Source organism: Mastigoproctus giganteus, chromosome 2 (genome assembly GCF_048544385.1).
Source record: "Mastigoproctus giganteus isolate SK-2022 chromosome 2, ASM4854438v1, whole genome shotgun sequence".
In the NCBI taxonomy this organism is placed as follows: domain Eukaryota; kingdom Metazoa; phylum Arthropoda; class Arachnida; order Uropygi; family Thelyphonidae; genus Mastigoproctus; species Mastigoproctus giganteus.
In genome coordinates, this window is record NC_143576.1 from 260407881 (window position 1) to 260429933 (window position 22053).

General features: G+C 38.9%; 1 protein-coding gene across 1 annotated transcript in view; it reads right to left on the reverse strand.

The window, feature by feature from the left end:
• The window catches only part of LOC150090426 (uncharacterized), a 61475-nt gene that overhangs the window by 36229 nt on the left and 3193 nt on the right, over nt 1-22053 (reverse strand). Inside the window, exon 2 of the mRNA XM_090390309.1 lies at nt 9277-11631. Coding sequence (XP_090246435.1) covers nt 9277-11590 — 2314 coding nt within the window. The 5' untranslated portion in view covers nt 11591-11631. The remainder of the gene's footprint in view (nt 1-9276; nt 11632-22053) is intronic.

Genomic DNA, 22053 nt, shown 5'->3' on the forward strand with positions numbered 1-22053 from the left:
GTCACAAAGGAGATTAGGCAGGCAAAGGCAGATTATGAGAAATCCTTGGCAAAGGATGCAAAGAAAAACAGAAAAGAGTTCTCTACCTATGTAAACTCTAGAAGGAAAGGGATGAATCAGATTGGTCCACTGGATATTGATGGTCAACTGTTGATGATACTGCTCAGGTGGCTAACAAACTAAATGAGTATTTTGCATCTAAATTCACACATGAGGAGTTATTCAGGATGGGGAATGCCAGAGGTGAAGTAAACCCTGGCAGTGAGCTAGATGAATTTGTAATAACTGAGAGGAAAGTGGAGGAGAAATTGAGGATAAACATAAAAAAGGCACATGGGGTGGATGGGATCTATCCAGTTATATTAAAGGAGGCAGCAAAGGAAGTAAGTAAAAGCTTAGCCATAATTATGAGAGCTTCTGTGGACTCAGGGGAGGTACCCATAGACTAGAGATGTGAAAATGTGACCCCAATTCACAAAGGAGGATTCAAGGCTTACACAGGTAATTATAGAGTTTAACTTCTGTTCCAGGAAAATTAATGGAGGCACTGGTTAAAGAAGCACTACAGGATCATCTAGACAAGACTACTGTTAATGCATGGACACAGCATGGTTTTGTTAAGGGAAAGTCTTGCCTGACCAATTTGATTGGATACTATGATGTGATCACAAAGAAACTGGATGCAGGGAATAACTTTGATATCATATATTTGGATCTTAGAAAGGCTTTTGATACTTTCCACATGGAAGACTGCTGCACAAATTGGAGCAGTGTGGCATTGGAGGCAAATTGCTGCTATGGATAAAGGGTAGAGTGAGAGAAGACAGAGAGTGGTAATCAATGGACACTGCTCATCGTGGACTGATGTTATTAGTGGAGTCCTTGAGGGTTCAGTATTGGGTCCATTGTTGTTTTCTGTATTTATAAATGACATTGATGGTATATCAAGCGTAATATCCAAATTTGCACAAGATACGAAGATTGGCAGGGTTGTTAAGGACACTAATGACAGTACGTTGCTGCAACAGGATCTAGAAAAGTTGAGTACATGGGCTGAGAGGTGGCAAATGAAATTTAATATTGACAAATTTAAAGTACTGCATATGGGAAGCAGCAACCCCAGAGTGACGTATCAACTCTGTGGTACTTCACTGACAGTGGTAGAGAACAAAAAGGACCTGGAAGTAATTGTGCAGGTAGATATGAAGTTTTCTGAGCAGTGCAGACGGTCGGCATCAGTAGCTCAGTGTCTTGTCAATGATATACACGAATTTTGTTAGCAGGGATAAGGAGGTGATTATCGCCTTATATAAGGCAACGGTCAGGACAAAATTTGAGTACTGTATACAGGTCTGGAGGCCTCATTTTAAGAAGGATGTTGAGCTGTTGGAACGAGTAAAGAGAAGGGCAACAAGAATAGTGAATGGAACAAAGGGTTGCTCTTACGAAGAGAGGCTTACGTTTTGCAGATTACAGTGTTTGGAGACTAGGCACGTGCAAGGTGATCGATCTGATTGAGGTGTATAAAGCCTTCAATGGTTTGAGAATGCTCACTGCTGATGGGATTCTTCCTCTTGCTCAGAATAATCATCACCTGAGTGGGCATAAATTCAAATTGAGGAAGGACAGTTATAGGATAGATGTGCGGAAGTTTGCCTTTAGCCAGCGGGAAGTTGATTGGTGAAACAGACTTTAATCTATCTTTTGTTGTGGAAGTTGATAGCCTTAAGAAATTTAAGGCTGAGCTGGACATGTATTTGGAACGAACACAGGGGTGAAATCAGAACTTTTTTTTTTTTTTTTTTGGATTATGCTGCATAAGCTTGCTTTCTTGCATCGTATGCCTCTACTAATGCTAATGTGGGGCATATTCAAATTGGGGAATGGTTGGTAGAAGTTGGCACTCAGCCAACAGGTAGTTGACTGCTGGAACAAGCTTTTATCCATTGTTATGGAAATGGATAGTTGGATAAATTCAAGGAAGAACTAGATAAACTATTGCAGGGAGTGGATAGGTGAAATGGGATATTTTTTCGGCTGATGCTGCATAACTTTGCTTTCTTTTATCATTTCACATTCACATATGAGGAGTTATTCAGCGAGGGAAATGCCAGAGGTGTATTCAACTCTGGCAGTAAGCTAGATAATCTTGTAATAACTGAGAGTAAAGTGGAGGAGAAATTGTTGAAGATAAATGCAAGAGAGGCACCTGGAGTGGATGGAATCTATCCAGTTATATTAGAGGAGGCAGCAAAGGAAGTAAGCAAACCCTTAGCCATAATTATGAGAGCTTCCTTGGACTCAGGGGAGGTACCCATAGACGGGAGATGTGCAAATGGTGACCCCAATTCACAAAGGATCAAAGGCTGACACAGGTAATTATAGACCTGTGAGTTTAACTTCTTTTCCAGGAAAATTAATGGAGGCACTGGTTAAAGAAGCACTGCAGGGTCATCTAGACAAGACTTCAGTTATAGCTCGGACACAGCATGGTTTTGTTCAGGGAAAGTCTTGCCTGACCAATTTGATTGGATACTATGATGCAGTCACAAAAGAACTGGATGCAGGGAATAACTTTGATATTAGTATTAGTATTAGTAATGGCCGCATGGTGCAAGAAAGCCTATGGCTTATGCTGCACCAGCCAAAAAAAAAAAAAAAAAAACAAACAAAACAATGATAAAAAAAATAAAAGAAAATAAATAATAATAATTAATTAAAAAAAAGGAAATTAAACCTATCATCCTAGGCACTTCCCTGACCCAAAGGTACTATCTAGATGACCTTTGAATTTTCCCAAACTGTCAGCCTCTACCACCCATTAGGCAACTTATTCCAGTAATTTATAACTCTCTGGTTAAAACAAAACTTCCTGCAGTCCAATCTAAACATTTCCCCCCGTAACTTGAATTTATGTCAAGTTGTTCTAGCATCATTTATAATCTTGAAAAGTTCGTCCTCATTCATTTTACTGATGCCCCTCAGAGCCTTAAACACCTCATTCAAATGTCCTCTAAGGTGTCTAGTTTCCAAACTCTGCAACTCACATATTCGAAGTCTTTCTTCATAAGGACGTCCTTGTGCCGATCTCGCCAGGTGAGTGACCCGTCTTTGCACCCTTTCAAGAAGCTCAATATCTTTCTTTAGGTGCGGTCTCCATACTTGAACACAGCATTCCAAGTGTGGTCTAACAAAAGCCTTATATAATGGGATTATCACGTCCCTACCTCTACTTGCAAAAGTTTGATATATCATCGATAGGACACCATGGGCCTTCCTTGCAACCTGTTTCCAATGCTCGGAGAATTTCATATCTGACTGTATCGTAACACACAAGTCCCTTTCCTCCAGGACTGGGTTTGGTTGAACTCCAACAAAATGAATAAGTTATTTTGGGATTACTGTTTCCCAGGTGCAATACCTTACACTTTGTTGGATTAAAGCATAGCTGCCATTTTTCTGATCATTCCTGAAGTCTATCTAGGTCTCCCTGAAGAAGCTCAGCTTGACAGTGATCATTAACCACTTTACCAATTTTAACATCATCTGCAAATTTAGACATCACATCCTCTATCCCTTCATCAATGTCGTTTATGAAAATTAAAAACAACAGTGGTCCTTAAACTGATACTTGGGGAACCCCACTTCTTACATCAACCCAATCTGAGGAATAGCCATTTATCACAACCCTCTGCCTCCTGCCCTGAAGCCATCCTGCTATCTAAAGATTTTCCCAGTGATTCCAACCTGTCCCAGCTTATAAAGCAACCATTCATGTGCAAAATAGCAAACCAGATTTGTTAAACATGATTTTCCTTTTACAAAACCATGCTGAGTATCCTTGAGAATTTCAAGTCGATCCAAATGATCCTGAATTCCACCCTTGATCATTGCCTCCATGATTTTTGCTACCACTGAAGTTAGACTGACAGGTCGATAATTTCCCACTTCACTTTTAGAGCCACCATTATGTATGGGCACATTGGCACTTTTCAAATCCAAGGAATCTCCCCAGAGTCTAGTGATGCTCACATAATTAGCCTCAATGGTTCAATGCACTCACTTGCTGCCTCATTTAAGATTATGGGGTATATTCCATCAACTCCAGGAGCCTTACTGGCCTGTAGGCTCGAAAGTTTTTCCATTAAATAATCTTGAGAAATTTCAATATCATTAATTACATATTTTTCAACTTCGTTCCAACAATTACCCCTTGCCACAAAAGGTTTTTCATTTTTAAATATCGATACAAAATAACTGTTGAGTTCATCTGCAATGGCAGCTGGCGTATTTAATAATATCGCCTTTCCCTTACGTAAAGGACTGATCTGGTTTGTCCTGCTCTTCTTGGCATTTATATATGTGAAGAATTCCTTATCCCCCCTCTTTGCTCTGTTTGCTAGTGATTTCTCATAAACTGCCTTTGCCTGTCGAACCTTTTCTGTGGCTCTATTACAGATCACCTTTTAGCTGTTATAGGCTTCAGTACTCTTTATTGCTCTGTAACCTTTCCATGCCACCTTTTTCAGCTCAAGTAATGTGGCAACTTCACTATTCATCCAACTTGGAACCCTCCTTGTGGAGTATTTTTTTAATGGTATATATGCATTCAAGGCATCTGTGATTAATGTTTTAAAAGCATGCCACAGTTCAAATGTGTTCATTCTCTGCACGATATCTACCCAGTTAATAGAGGCCATGTAGTACCTTAAGGCATCGTAATTTCCTTTTCTGAAATTAAAACCCATTCCTTTGCCTTTTACTGCTGCTACCTCTCTCATCATCATCCACCGTAGAACTATGTGATCACTTCCTGCTACTGGTTCCTCTACTGTCAGCACTGTTATGTCATCTGATTCATGGGTGATGATGAGGTCTAAGTATTCTTTTCTCTAGTACTTTCCCTGATATGTTTATATAAATAACAGTCATCTAGTTGATTTAAAAATTTTGTTCCCCATGTCGAGTTTCCTTCTCATTTTCTCCAATCAATTAGAGGCAAATTGAAATCACCCATAATAAGACATTGATGCTTACTTGACCATTCCATTTGAATGTAGAGGCTTTTGTCATAATCTTCATAATCACCTGGTCTGTAGATTACTCCTATTCGCATTATACCTTTGTTTCTAACTATCTCACACCATACAGATTCTATACTAGCACGTGAAATGTCTGAATCCAGGAAAGCTATCGTCGCACTCAGGCTGCTTCTGATAAGAAGCATTACCCCACCAACCCTTCTATCCACCCTATCCTTCCTAAATACATTATACAAGCTGTACTGAAACTCATCATCCACAATTTCCGCGTGGCACCACATCTCCATAAGCCCTATTATGTCCGCGTTACTTGTTTTAACCAGCAGTTCGAATTCGCTCATTTTATTGACGACACTTCTAACATTACTGTATAAACAATTAAGACTTACTGTGCTTGTATATTTTACAACCCTAACACAACCCTTGAAGTTTTTTAGGCTCTCTTCCCTGGCATTAACTACCCTCTCACGTGAAACGTTTCTGCCCCAGAACATCTAGATAATAAGTCCAGTTGGGGTAACAGATAAGAACTCTTAAGGTATGTGCAAGAGTTACTTTGACCAATATTATCAGATAAATGCGTGTCAGTATTACCCACATTCCCCCCCCCCCCAACTAGCAGTTTCCCTGAACCTTTAAGGTATCCTCAATAATACTGACAAAAACTTTTGCACCACCTTTGTTTAAGTGTATCCCGTCTCTACAAAACAAATTCCTTCCAACTACAAGTGTGGGCCATGCTGATAGAAATTTCCCCCCGAAAGCCTTGCAGAGTCCTTCAAATCTTGAGTTAATCTACAAGGCTTTTAACATATAATTCCTTCTATCGTGTCTGGGCACAATTGCAGACACATCGACATTGTGGCCTAGCTCGCGGCATTTCCTCAGCATGGTCCTGTATTTTTCCAACAAATTGTCAGATCGTGTACGTTTAATATCATTAGTCCCTACATGAATAATAATATTCTCTTTACCCCCCCCCCCCTTAAAATCTGACAATCTGTGGGTGACATCATTAATAGTTGCTACCGGCAGACATACCCCGGTTCTACTCCACCAATCCTTATTACAAAAAATATTCCCCGTTTCCCTGACAATGGAGTCTCAAAATAAAACAATTTCCTTTTTAACCAGAGTAGTTTGCACTTGGTTTTTCTGTTTTGAGGCCCGAATCGGATGTGCATCACTTGGTAGATTGCTGGAGTCTTGAGTCCCTGACGAGCTCCCAGATGCATTATTCTCGAGGGCAAGCACCCGTTTTTTCAGGGACTCAAATTGTTCCATCAGTGCACCAAATTGTAATTTAAGATCGGTGCACTCCTTACATCGATCACAAAGAAAAGAATCCCCAGGTGAGCTAGGATTAGTCACCAGTTCGATCTTGGAAAACATTCCACAGGTTCCACAATGGATTAAATCATGACTCACCCGTAAATCACCATCGGCTATTTCCATGTGAGTCACGATACCCCGTAACGTGTTTAAGGCAGATCTTGTAGCTACCATTATAAAATTAAATCAATATCAATGAAAGTTAACTTTAAAAAATTATATCTATAATATTATTAAAATCAAACTGTTACAGGAAAACCTATAACAAAATAATCCAACAATATCTAAATAAATCAAATATTTAAAAGCACTAACCAACAGTAATCCACTTAACTGAGGAGCCCTGACGAAGCGCGTCCGCTCACCTCATATGCCAACACTGGAATATTATATACTTGGATCTTAGAAAGGCTTTTGATACTGTTGCACATGGAAGACTGCTGCACAAACTGGAACAGTGTGGCATTGGAGGCAAATTGTTGCTTTGGATAAAGGGGTGGTTGAGGGGGAGAAGACAGAGAGTGGTAATCAATGGACACTGCTCATTGTGGACTATTGTTATTAGTGGAGTCCCTCAGGGTTCAGTGTTGGGTCCATTATTGTTTTCTGTATTTATAAATAATATTGATGATGGTATATCAAGCTTAATGTCCAAGTTAGCAGATGATACAAAGGTTGGCAGGGTTGTTAAGGACACTACTGACGCTATGCTGCTGCAACAGGATCTGGAAAGGTTGAACAGATGGGCTGAGAGGTGGCAAATGAAGTTTAACATTGACAAATGTAAAGTACTACATATGGGAAACAGCAACCCCAGAGCAACGTATCAACTCTGTGGTACTACACTGACAGTGGTAGAGAATGAAAAGGACCTGAGGGTAATTGTGCAGGCAGATATGAAGTTCTCTGAGCCGTGTAGATGGGCTGCAAGAGTAGCTCATGGTGTCTTGTCAATGATATACAGAAATTTTTCTAGAAGGGATAAGGAGGTGATTATTACCTTGTATAAGGCAATGGTCAGGCCACACCTTGAGCACTGTATATAGGTCTGGAGGCCTCATTTCAAGATGGATGTAGAGCTGCTAGAACGAGTACAGAGAAGGGCAACAAGAATAGTGAATGGAACAAAGGGTTGCTCTTACGAAGAAAGGCTTAAGATTTGCAAATTACAGTGTCTGGAGACTAGGCACCAGCGAGGTGATCTGATAGAGGTGTATAAAGCCTTAAATGGTTTGAGCATGCTCAATGCTGATGGGATTCTTCCTCTTGCTCAGAATAATCACCTGAGAGGGCATAAATTCAGATTGAGGAAAGACAGATGTAGGATAGATGTGCAGAAATTTGCCTTTAGCCAGTGGGTAGTTGGTTGGTGGAACCAACTTCCATCCCTTGTTGTGGAAGTTGATAGCCTAAATAAATTTAAGGCTCGGCTGGACAGGTATTTTGAAAGAACTGAGGGGTGAAGTGGAAGTTTTTTTTTTTTTTTTGGCTGATGTTGCATAAGCTTGCTTTCTTGCATCATATGCCTCTACTAATGCTAATGAACCATCGTTTCGAAAATTTTAGCCAAGCAGCTCGTGAAAGATATGGGCCTATAATTTCGAATCAGCAAAGGATTGATTTTTTCGTGGTTTTGGTATTGCAATAATAAAAGAATGGCGGTAGGAAGAAGGATAGCCATTTTCATAGATGATCTGAATGTAGAAGATCAACAAAGTAAGCAAGTCCTTTTCAGGTAAATACTTCAAGCATAATGTAATTAATACCATCTGGGACTGCAGCACTATTGGATGATCTATTTAATGATTCTTTGAGTTCTGTTAATGTAACAGATTGGTTGTACAGCAAGGAGCGGTGCGTGAAGAAGTTGATTTTATGCTGTTCTGCAGCTGCTTGAATGTTTTGTCACAAAATTAATGCATAGAAAGCAGAAGCTATCCAGTAGGTCTTTTACCTTCAGATTCTTAGTGCATGAAGAATCACTGCTGATAACCAGATCAAGAGTATTGAGTACTCTTACTGCTTCTCTAACATACTGCTGTAGAAAATATTCATCCAATAAATCTACAAAAGGCATGTAGTGTGTAACAAACCCACAAATTCCAGCCAATGGAATTTGTGCTTTGGTTTTCATGGATTTCTTTAATACTTTGGAAAGAGCTGAGTAAGAGCAATAGAATGATAACTGGAAGGAATGGATTTGTCACCCTTTTTAGGAATTGGCTGAGCATGAGCAAATTTCCAAGCAAAAGGAAAAATGACAGTGGAATAAAAGAGTTAAAAAAAAGAAACACAAAACAGGATTAAGTCCAACTGTTCTCAAAACCTAGAGTGCAGGTTTTGAGAGCAATTGGAGAAATTGCATTAGAACCCAGAGCTTTCTCATAATCAAGATTATTTCAATGTTTATATTCGTGAATGGCATTCATTCATTAATAATTTCCACCATTTTTACTATGCAATTGAACAAAATGAAAAAAATAAAGAAAACGTTTAAAAAATAAAATAAAAATAACTTTATTAATTTGAAAGGAATGTACTAGAGGGCAATTTTAGTGTGTTCCAGATCTGCATTAAAAGTGTTTCTAGATTGTGATTTCTAAAAGTTAGCAGGTGCAGAAGTATAACTGTCATTCTTTTGTAAAAAAAAAATAATAATAAACCATCTTATAAATTTCTTTTGTGACTCATAAGATAGTTTTTTGTAATGCAGTACCACTATCCTAACAGATATTTTTATATTTTCACTTATTTTGCTGTCTCCAAGGAGACAGCAACACATAGGTAACAATGTATACACACTTTAAAATATTACTTTATATTATAAAATTTATTTGTAAAATTAATGCAAAATATGTTTCCAAATATATAAAATACTTTAAAGTAATAAAATTATGCTTACCTGCAATTTTAACTGAGTATGTTTCGATTTGTTTTTCATTATCTAATACTTCAGTATTTCCTTTACTTTCATGATATTCTTGTCCATAATCTATATAATCTAAATTTCCATTTCTTTTTCCTTCTCTCAACTGAAGAATATATCTCTCTGGAGTAATCTCACCACCTGTAGGTTTCTTGCCTTTCCATAGTTGTGAAACCTTTGACTTAGTTGTTGAATCAAAGTTAATAACAAAATAATTGAAGTATACACTTTCTCCTTCTTTCAGAACACTCAATAAATTCTTTGAAATTTCTTCAGCTTGCTTGCCATCCACATAGACATCTTCAAAATAAAACCTCAATGGTTTTTCAAGATTCTTTGCAATTACAGATCCATAAAATTCTTCAACGTGTTGTATGGTTCCAGTTAAACCTCGACATAATTTATAAGATGGTTTTTTGTTTTCAATAAAAGTCTGTATGTGCGAATGTATTCTGTTACCAAATGTATTGTTTTGATGATAAACATCTAAAGGACAAGTTTTCTGTGGTCTTTCTAAGCAGTTTGCAGATACTTCTGTAGTTATTTCTTCATATGCATTCTCCAAATGTTCATGTGTATTTTCTCCATGATTACCAAAGTGCAGTTTATCATTTTTAGTTTTACTTTCAGAAAGAAATTTTCCAGCAGTATCTACTTTTTTGACAGAAGTTGATGAGAGCACATTTTCTACAAGCAGTGATAAAGGTTTTCCAGCATTATTTTTAACTGGTTTTTTTTGCATAGATTCACTATCCCCATGTGAAAATTCCCACCCATTCTCGACTATATTATTTGAAATATCTGTTTCTTTGTAAAATTCAGCTTGAAGTCCTAGTAAATCACCTTGCTGGCCAATGTCATAAATTCTAGGTTTAGGCCCAGACCATGCAAGTTCAGCTGTCCACTGATCAGTACTTCTTTTTCTTACTGCATCAAAATGAACATTCCATCCGCTATCAATATCCCACTGTAAATTATGTACTTTCTCACCTCGTATATAAATCTTATCAGCATTAACGACAACCTCTTCTTCATTATTTTCTCCAAATTTGATAACTGCTATATTTTCAGATTGCACATATATTTTTCCAGAATGATTTTCTAGTTTGTTACCTAAAGCCTTAGGCTGCATTTCCTTTCGATCAAGACTTTTAGTGTAAGCCATAATTGTTTCAGGGCACTCTTCCTCGAGCATTTCAGGATCAGACATTAGCTTATTCCTATCACTGATTTGTTCTTGAACAACCTCTTTAAAAGAGTTGTTTGTCTTATGATTAGATGGCATCTCATCATCAGTTGATTCAGGTGTTGGCCATTCTGTAGGAGACATATAGATTGCCTTGTCGTCATCATCGTCACCATTATCAGCTTCTTCATCACTAGTTTCTTCTTCGGTATTGGATAGAACTACTCTAACAGCTTGCCAACGTACTAAGGAATCTTTTTTTTCGCTTCGCTTTGCATTAAATTTCACAAGATCTCCCTTTTTTAAAATGTCCTCAAGCTGTGATACTTTGGAGCGGTTCGGACAATTTGCAATATCTCTCATGTGAAAAAACACACTATCTTTTCTGTTAGCACACCTGGAAATGAATCCATATGTATTAAAGAGATTGTTTACTATGCCTTCTTCCATGTAAAGAAATGCATTGTCAGATTCAGAATCTAAAGAAGATCTACTGCTGCTGTATGTTCCCTTAGTTAAATTAGGAAAATCAGAATTGTTAAAATATTGTTTATTGTGGGGAAGCCACACTTTTAATGCACGATAAGTAGCTGAAAGACCACCATCAGTTCTTATAGCATTAAAATAAACAGTCTGACCACAGGTGAGGTTCAGATTCTGAAGTAATTTTTCTTCTCCTCTCTCAAATTTACATCCATCAAAATACACAGAAGTGGAAACAGGATTAGTAATAGTAATAAAACCATATGTAGGAAATAATCTATATATTTTTCCTTCTACTTCCTTTAAAATCAAAGGCAAGTCACTTGAATTTCTATTGGTATCGGTATCAGTATCAGACAGCTGTGATTTATTTTCTAAATCCACTCCTTCATTGAGATAAACATTTTCCTGTGCATCTATGAGAAACTCCTCTGAGTGTGCAAGAATAAACTCTTTCAGTTCTGCTCGTCCTGTTCCAAATTTTTCTCTTATATCATATGAAACAGAAGACAAATGTCCAGTTAGATTCTGAAGTGATAATCCCTTTTTTTGCTCAATTCGTCTTCTTAAAAATGTGATATAGTCAATTTCCAAAGCATTTTGTAAGGAAGTTTCATCCATTCTGAACTAATTAGAAGTAGGCAAGTTTGTTCCCAATACTCCTGCAAAGAAATTGCGATAATATTAAATTTGTATATAAATTTTAAGAAAAATACAGAGTGATGTTTTTAAAGTCACCAAATCCATACAATTGCATATAACTTTGGTCATATTGTGGGAACAACATATAATTTGGTTGATGTTTAGATCAGAAGCTTAACAACAGATGGCAACAGTCATCACACATGACTTAGTAAAGTCATTCATTTTCTGACATTAATTAGCAAATTGTTACATTAATCATACAACAGAGATCCTCTGTTGGGGAATAATATTTTGAACTCATTTTCTTTGCAGAAGTTAGACTGGAATATAAGCAATATTTCAAGACAAAGGAGTTATCAATTACGTTTGCCATGTGGGAGTTGATTAAAAAGTTTCATAAGATGAGCTATCTGACAAACCAGGTAGTAGCAAGACTAAAATACCAGATCATCAGCTCTATTTTCCAAATGGAAATGTCCGAGAAGTACACAGACCATCTGGAATTTGAGAATGTTACTTTCAGACAATAAATTCTGTTTCTGAAGATCACATCCTCTAAAGGCTGCCAAGATCATCAAACCTTATCTGACAGCAAGTTTTCCTTGCAGTATAAGTAGGCTGCCAAGAAAGCTCATGGCAAACTATCATTGAACTACAGAACCTTCACTAGCAGGGAGAAGGATGCTATTTATTCTTCATTATAAAATGATGGAAAGACCAAATTTGGAATATTATATATACATCTGGTTTAGTTTTTGCCTAAAAAGGACATAAAACATTTAGAAAGTATTGAAAGAAGGGCAACTAGACTGGTTGAGAGTGCTAAGAGATTGTCTCTATGAGGAGCATCTATGTTGACTGCAGAGCATGGAAATATGACACTTCAGAGGTGAATTCAGTGAGATGTTTAAGGCCACTAAAGGAATAAGAAGAATAAATGATGACAAATATTTTTGCACTGGTATATGAAACAAGAACAAGGGGGGGTACAAATATACAGATGAACAGCATTGTTCATTGCTAGAATAACATGAGCATTAATAGTGGCATATGATGCAAGGAAGCAGACATACAGAATCAACTGAAAAAAAAAAAAAAAAAAAACACCTTCATTTTCGCTATTTGCTATAAGAGTTTGTCCAGTTCTTTCTTGAATCTATTTTAAGCTATCAACTTCTGCAACAACAGATGGAAGTTTATTCCAGCAATCAACCATGCGCTAGATAAATGAAAATTTCTGCACATCTATTCTTTTTTTTTTTTTTTTTTTATGAAAACCCCAAACACAAGAGGTATTAGAACCTATAGTACTTAGTACCATGCATGGGTTGGAGGTTGGGAAGATGAAAGAAGATATTTGTTAACATTGGAGCTAAATGGCTTTGTGATAACTGAAAAGAAAGTGGAAGACAAATTGTTGAAGCTGAGCATAAACAAGGTACCAGGTGTGAATGGGATCTATCCAATCATATTAAGGTAGGTAGCAAAGCCTCAGCCATAATTATGAGAGTATACTTAGATTCAGGGTAGGTCCCTATGGAACCGAGTTGTGCAAATGTATTCCTAATTCATAAAGGGGGATCAAAAGGTGACATGATTAATTACAAACCTGTCAGCTTAATGTTCGTTCCAGGGTAAGTAATGTGGTCACTAGTTAAAGAGGTAAGGCTAGACCATCTGAACAGGAATACAATTATATTGCAGTCACGGCATGGACTTGTTAAGGGGCCTATACCAAAGAACTAGATGTAAAAAATTATTCTGACATCATATACTTAGATTTCAGAAAGACTTTTGATACTGTTGGACATAAAAGACTGCTGTACAAACTGGAATGATGTGACATGAATGGTAAGTTACTTCTAGAGATAAAGGGGTGGTTAAACAGAAAACAGAAAGTGGCTATCAACGGGCACTACTTTAATGGTTGGGGTGGGGGGAAGACAGAGAGTGGTAATCAACGGACACTGCTCATCGTGGACTAATGTTATTAGGGGAGTCCCCCAGAGTTCAGTTCTGGGCCTATTGTTGTTTTCAATATTTATTAATGATACTGATGAAGGTATATCAGGCTTAATACCTAAGCTTGCAGATGACTTTTTTTTTTTTCAGCCTGGTCTGTACTTGTTAACAGACTGCTTCTACAGGGATGGGATACACTTAAATAGAAAGGGTGCAAGAATATTTGCTGATACTACTGAGGCAGTGTTAGGTGGGTCGGAAAACTGCTAGCTTGGGGGGGATACAAGGACTAATAGATTAACAGCACCCACTGGCAGAGGTGAAAGTGATTCTTGCACTGCTTCTATTGGAATGAGCAGAAGCCTGGAAAACAAGATGCAGGATATTTTCAGAGACTGCTGGAAATCATTGCAGTACAAGTAAACACATGGGTTGTGTTAGGGTAGCTAAGAATAGCAACAAGTGCATGTATACTTGCGTGTACACCAATGCTAGGAGTTTGGTAAATAAATTTGATGAATTTGAGGTATTGCTCAAAACATCGAAGGCAGATATTGTTCGGATATCAGAGATGTAGTGTCCCACAGATATAAGGAATGCAGAACTGGAATTTGGGGAGTACAATGCGTACAGAAAGGATAGACAGGATACGAAGGGAGGAGGGGTTATGCTATTAGTTAAGAAACACATAGAATCCAAGGAAGTGAAGCCAGTTGACATTGTTGGACAGTGCAGTGTCGAGTCAGTTTGGTGTGACATAAGCATTGGAAGATCAAAATTGAGTAGGAGTGTGCTACAGGCCTAATGAGTCTGATGAGTATAATAAGAAACTGTACGGGGAAATAGAGTGGGCCAGTAAATCAGAGAGTCTTATAATGGGGGATTTAAATTTCCCAGATATTGACTAGAATTTGTGGGTTGATCACAAACACACTAGTGGCTTTATTGGTTGATTGTTTTCTACATCAGCATGTTCGGGAGAAAACTAGAGGGAGGAATACTCTTGATTTGATTATCAGCAGTGATTCTTCATGCATTAAGAATCTGCAGATAAAGAAACCACTACGTGTCAGTGATCACAGTGAGCTGAAGTGGGATTTACTCAAAGAGGTAATTACCATCAGGGGTAAAGGAAAGGGTTTTTCCTTTTGTAAAGGTGACTACGATGGCCTGAGACAGTATTTAAATTCTATACAGTGGGACCAACTGATGATGTTACCAACAGCAAATTCAAAATGGGAAGTATTCAAAGAACTTATCTGGGAAGCTACTAGGCTTTACATACCAACTAAGAAATATCGTTCAAGGTTTAGGCCTAAATGGATGGCAGATGAAACCACGGAGGCTCACATCTGGTGAATATGGGCTTGGCATACCCAGGGTCCTGAGCTGGATATCATCATTCTTCTCCTTCTTGTTGATTCCCTTCTACTTTTGACTCTCTCTCTCTCTCTCTCTCTCTCTCTCTCTCTCTCTCTCTCATCGTAACTCGGCAACTTTTTATTTCCTGGTGCAGCAAAAGCCTCAGGCTTCCTTGCACCATATGGCAATTAATAATAATAATAATAATGAGACATATGGCAGAGTAAAAAATGCATGGTATACATATATATTAACATGTGACACAGAAGCCTATGATAGATATAAGATACTTGATATCGATGGTTCAACTGTTGATGATCCTGCTCAGGTAGCTAACAAACTAAATGAATATTTTGCATCGGCATTCACACATGAGGAGTTATTTGGCGAGGGAAATGCCAGAGGTGCATTCAATTCTGGCAGTAAGCTAGATAATCTTGTAATAACTGAGAGTAAAGTGGAGGAGAAATTGTTGAAGATAAACACAAGAAAGGCATCTGGAGTGGATGGGATCTATCCAGTTACATTAAAGAAGGCAGCAAAGGAAGTAAGCAATCCGTTAGCCATAATTATGAGAGCTTCCTTGGACTCAGGAGAGGAACCCATAGACTGGAGATGTGCAAATGTGACCCCCAATTCACAAAGGAGGATTTAAAGGCTGACGCAAGTAGGCTTCCTTGCACCATATGGCAATTAATAATAATAATAATAATGAGACATATGGCAGAGTAAAAAATGCATGGTATACATATATATTAACATGTGACACAGAAGCCTATGATAGATATAAGATACTTGATATCGATGGTTCAACTGTTGATGATCCTGCTCAGGTAGCTAACAAACTAAATGAATATTTTGCATCGGCATTCACACATGAGGAGTTATTTGGCGAGGGAAATGCCAGAGGTGCATTCAATTCTGGCAGTAAGCTAGATAATCTTGTAATAACTGAGAGTAAAGTGGAGGAGAAATTGTTGAAGATAAACACAAGAAAGGCATCTGGAGTGGATGGGATCTATCCAGTTACATTAAAGAAGGCAGCAAAGGAAGTAAGCAATCCGTTAGCCATAATTATGAGAGCTTCCTTGGACTCAGGAGAGGAACCCATAGACTGGAGATGTGCAAATGTGACCCCCAATTCACAAAGGAGGATTTAAAGGCTGACGCAAGTAATTATAGACCTGTGAGTTTAACTTCTGTATCAGGAAAATTAATGGAGGCACTGATTAAAGAAGCACTGCAGGATCATCTAGACAAGACTTCAGTTATATCTCAGACACAGCATGGTTTTGTTAATGGAAGGTCTTCCTGACCAATTTGATTGGATACTATGATGCAGTCACAAAAGAACTGGATGCAAGGAATAACTATGATATTATATATTTGGATCTTAGAAAGGCTTTTGATACTGTTGCACATGGAAGACTGCTGCACAAATTGGAGCAGTGTGGCACCGGAGGCAAATTGCTATGGAGAGAGGAATGGTTGGGGGGGGGAGACAGAGAGTGGTAATCAATGGACACTGCTCATCGTGGACTAATATTATTAGTGGAGTCCCTCAGGGTTCAGTGATGGGTCCATTATTGTTTTCTCTATTTATAAATGATATTGATGATGGTATATCAAGCTTAATGTCCACGTTTGCAGTCTATAAAAGGTTGGCAGGGTTCTTAAGGACACTACTGATGCTATGCTGCTGCAACAGAATCTGGAAAGGTTGAGCCGATGGGCTGAGAGGTAGCAAATGAAGTTTAACATTGACAAATGTAAAGTACTACATATGGGAAACAGCAACCCCAGAGCAATGTATCAGCTCTGTGGTACTGCACTGACAGTGGTAGAGAATGAATAGGACCTGGGGGGTAATTGTGCAGGCAGATATGAAGTTCTCTGAGCAGTGCAGACGGGCTGCAAGAGTAGCTCATGGTGTCTTGTCAATGATGCACACGAATTTTGTTAGCAGGGATAAGGAGGTGATTATTCCCTTGTATAAGACAATCATCAGGCCACACCTTGTATACAGGTCTGGAGGCCTCATTTCAAGAAGGATGTAGAGCTGCTAGAATGAGTACAGAGAAGGGCAACAAGATTAGTGAATGGAACAAAGGGATGCTCTTACAAAGAAAGGCTTAAGATTTGCAAATTACAGTGTCTGGAGACTAGGCACCGTTGAGGTGATCTGATAGAGGTGTATAAAGCCTTGAATGGTTTGAGCATGCTCAATGCCGATGGGATTCTTCCTCTTGCTCAGAATAATCACCTGAGAGGGTATAAATTCAAATTGAGGAAAGACAGTTGTAGGATAGATGTGCTGTTTTTTTTTTTTTTTTTTTTTTTCTTGGCTGATGCTGCATAAGCTTGCTTTCTTGCATCGTATGCCTCTACTAATGCTAAAGTAACTCTTCACCATAGGAGAAGACTGTTGTTACTTATTCTCAGTGGAATTGTTACACGCCATCAATATATCTGCCAGGGGCAAAGGCTGATGACGTTGTAGAGCGGATATCTTTTAAGGGCACAAAAGGTGATATAGTTGTAAATGTTGGCACTAATGATATTAAGAGTAGGAGACTGGCGGAATTACTTAACAAGTACAGGTCACTGTTGAAAAAAAGCAGTGAATTAGGGTTGATATCGAAAGTGTCTGCAATTCTGGCCAGACACAATAGGAGGGAGTATATGATGAGAGCCCTGTCGATCAATTCGGCCCTGGAAGGATTGCGCAAGGTTCAAGGGGTAGAATTTTTTTCAGCCTGGTCTGTACTTGTTAACAGGAGAGACTGCTTCTACAGGGATGGGATACACTTAAATAGAAAGGGTGCAAGAATGTTTGCTGATGCTATCGAGGCAGTGTTAGGTGGGTCGGAAAACTGCTAGATTTGGGGGATACAAGGACTAATAGATTAACAGTAGCCACTGGCAGAGGTGAAAGTGATTAGCATTAGCATTAGCATTAGTAGAGGCATTTGATGCAAGAAAGCAAGCTTATGCAGCATCAGCCAAAAAAAAAAAAAAAAAAGTAACATAAATAAATAAAAATAACCACTTCCACTTCACCCCTCTGTTCGTTCGAAATACCTGTCCAGCTGAGCCTTAAACTTATTTAGGCTATCAACTTCCACGACAAGGGATGGAAGTCTGTTCCACCCACCAACCACCCGCTGGCTAAAGGCAAATTTCCGCACATCTATCCTACATCTGTCTTTCCTCAATTTGAATTTATGCCCTCTCAGGTGATTTTTCTGAGCTAGAGGAAGAATCCCATCAGCATTGAGCATGCTCAAACCATTCAAGGCTTTGTACACCTCTATCAGATCACCCCGCTGGTGCCTAGTTTCCAGACACTGTAATTTGCAAAACTTAAGCCTTTCTTCGTAAGAGAACCCCTTTGTCCCATTCACCAATCTAGTTGCCCTTCTCTGTACTCGTTCCAGCAGCTCTACATCCTTCCTGAAATGAGGCCTCCAGGCCTGTATACAGTACTCTAGGTGTGGCCTGACCATTGCCTTATACAAGGGAATAATCACCTCCTTATCTCTGCTAGAAAAATTCCTATATATCATTGACAATACACCATGAGCTACTCTTGCAGCTCGTCTGCACTGCTCAGAGAACTTCATATCTGCCTGCACCACCACCCCCAGGTCCCTTTCATTCTCTACCACTGTCAGTGTAGTACCACAGAGTTGATACGTTGCTCTGGGGTTGCTGTTTCCCATATGTAGTACTTTACATTTGTCAATGTTAAACTTCATTTGCCACCTCGAAGCCCATCTGCTCAACCTTTCCAAATCCTGTTGCAGCAGCATAGTGTCAGTAGTGTCCTTGACAACCCTGCCAACCTTCGTATCGTCTGCAAACTTGGACATTAAGCCTGATATACCATCATCAATATCATTTATAAATACAGAAAACAATAAAGGCCCCAATACTGAACCCTGAGGGACTCCACTAATAACATTAGTCCACGATGAGCAGTGTCCATTGATTACCACTCTCTGTCTTCTCCCCCTCAACCACCCCTTTATCCATAGCAGCAACTTGCCTCCAATGGATTCTTGCACTGCTTCTATTGGAATGAGCCGCAGCCTGGAAAATAAGATGCAGGGTAGTTCAGAGACTGCTGGGAATCATTGGGGTACAAATAAACACATAGGTTGTGTTAGGGTAGCTAAGAAAAAGAACAGGTGCATGTATACTTGCGTGTACACCAATGCTAGGAGTTTAGTAAATAAATTTGATGAATTTGAGGTATTGCTCAAAACATCAAAGGCAGATATTGTGGAGATTTCAGAGACGTGGTGTCACACAGATATAAGGAATGCAGAACTGGAATTTGGGGAGTACAATGTCTACAGAAAGGATAGACAGGGTAGGAAGGGAGGAGGGGTTATGCTATTAGTTAAGAAATGCATAAAATCCAAGGAAGTGAAGCGAGTCGACATTGCTGGACAGTGCAGTGTCGAGTCAGTTTGGTGTGACATAGGCGTTGGGAGATAAAAATTGAGAGTAGGAGTGTGCTATAGGCCTAATGTCTCTGATGAGTATAATATGAAACTGTACGGGGAAATAGAGTGGGCCAGTAAATCAGAGAGTCTTAAAATGGGGGATTTAAATTTCCCAGATATTGACTGGAATTTGGGGGCTGGTCACTCACACACTAGCAAGGCTTTTGTGGATTTATTGGATGATTGTTTTCTACATCAGAATGTTCAGGAGGCAACTAGAGAGAGTAATACTCTTGATTTGATTATCAGTAGTTTTCTTCATGCATTAAGAATCTGCAGATAAAGGAACCACTATGTTGGCAGTGATCACAGTGTGCTGAAGTGGGATTTACTCAAAGAGGTAACTACCACTAGGGGTAAAGGGAAGGGTTATTGCTTTCGTAAAGGCGACTAGGATGGACTGAGACAGTATTTAAATTCTATACAGTGGGACCAACTGATGACGTTACCAACAGCAAATTCAAAATGGGAAGCATTCAAAGAACTTATCTTGGAAGCTACTAGGCTTTACATACTAACTAAGAAATATTGTTCAAGGTTTAGGCCTAAATGGATGTCAGATGAACTAATGAGACATATGGCAGAGAAGAAAAATGCATGGGATACATACAAATTAACATGTGACACAGAAGCCTATGATAGATATAAGTTGATCTGTAACCAAGTTACAAAGGAGGTTAGGCAGACGAAGGCAGATTACGAGAAATCTTTGGCAAGGGATGCAAAGAAAAACGGCAAAGAGTTCTTTACTTATGTAAACTCTAGAAGGAAGAGGATGAATCAGATTGGTCCACTTGATATCGATGGGTCAACTGTTGATGATCCTGCTCAGGTAGCTAACAAACTGAATGAATATTTTGCATTGACATTCACACATGAGGAGTTATTCAGCGAGGGGAATGCCAGAGGTGTATTCAACTCTGGCAGTAAGCTAGAGAATCTTGTAATAACTGAGAGTAAAGTGGAGGAGAAATTGTTAAAAATAATTATAGACCTGTTAGTTTAACTTCTGTTCCTGGAAACTTAATGGAGGCACTGGTTAAAGAACCACTGCAGGATCATCTAGACAAGACTTCAGTCATAGCTCAGACACAGCATGGTTTTGTTAAGGGGAAGTCTTGCCTGACCAATCTGATTGGATACTATGATGCAGTCACAAAAGAACTGGATGCAGGGAATAACTTTGATATTATATACTTGGATCTTAGAAAGGCTTTTGATACTGTTGCACATGGAAGACTGCTGCACAAATTGGAGCAGTGTGGCATTGGAGGCAAATTGCTGCTGTGGATAAAGGGGTGGTTGAGGGGGAGAAGACAGAGAGTGGTAATCAATGGACACTGCTCATCGTGGACTAATGTTATTAGTGGAGTCCCTCAGGGTTCAGTATTGGGTCCATTATTGTTTTCTGTATTTATAAATGATATTGATGATGGTATATCAAGCTTAATGTCCAAGTTTGCCGACAATACGAGGGCTGGCAGGGTTGTCAAGGACACTACTGACACTATGCTGCTGCAACAGGATCTGGAAAGGTTGAGCAGATGGGCTTCGAGGTGGCAAATGAAGTTTAACATTGACGAATGTAAAGTACTACATATGTTATACAGCAACCCCAGAGCAACGTATCAACTCTGTGGTACTACACTGACAGTGGTAGAGAATGAAAGGGACTTGGGGGTGGTTGTGCAGGCAGATATGAAGTTTTCTGAGCAGTGCAGACGGGCTGCAAGAGTAGCTCATGGTGTATTGTCAATGATATATAGGAATTTTTCTAGCAGGGATAAGGAGGTGATTATTCCATTGTATAAGGCAATGGTCAGACCACACCTAGAGTACTGTATATAGGTCTGGAGGCCTCATTTCAAGAAGGATGTAGAGATGCTGGAACGAGTACAGAGAAGGGCAACAAGATTAGTGAATGGAACAAAGGGGTGCTCTTATGAAGAAAGGCTTAAGTTTTGCAAATTACAGTGTCTGGAGACTAGGCACCGGCGAGGTGATCTGATAGATGTGTATAAAGCCTTGAATGGTTTGAGCATGCTCAATGCTGATGGGATTCTTCCTCTTGCTCAGAATAATCACCTGAGAGGGCATAAATTTAAATTGAGAAAAGACAGATGTAGGATAGACGTGAGGAAATTTGCCTTTAGCCAGCGGGTGGTTGGTTGGTGGAATAAACTTCCGTCCCTTGTCGTGGAAGTTGATAGCCTAAATAAGTTTAAGGCTCAGCTGGACAGGTATTTCGAACGAACAGAGGGGTGAAGTGGAAGTGGTTATTTTTTATTTATTTATTATTTTTTTATTTATTTATTTATTTTATTTTTTATTTTTTTTTGGCTGATGCTGCATAAGCTTGCTTTCTTGCATCAAATGCCCCTACTAATGCTAATGCTAAAAAAGACCCATGGGTAATTGTATGCAGTTTGGCATGCAATTCTCTGAGCAGCGAGACCAAGTTTCAAGAACAGCATGCAGGGTTCTATCAATGATATACAGGAACACTTGCAGAAAAAAATAATAAAAAGAGGTGATCTTTCCCTTATATAAGGCAATAATTAGGCTGCATCTAGAATAGAACATATAGATTTGGAAACCTCATGT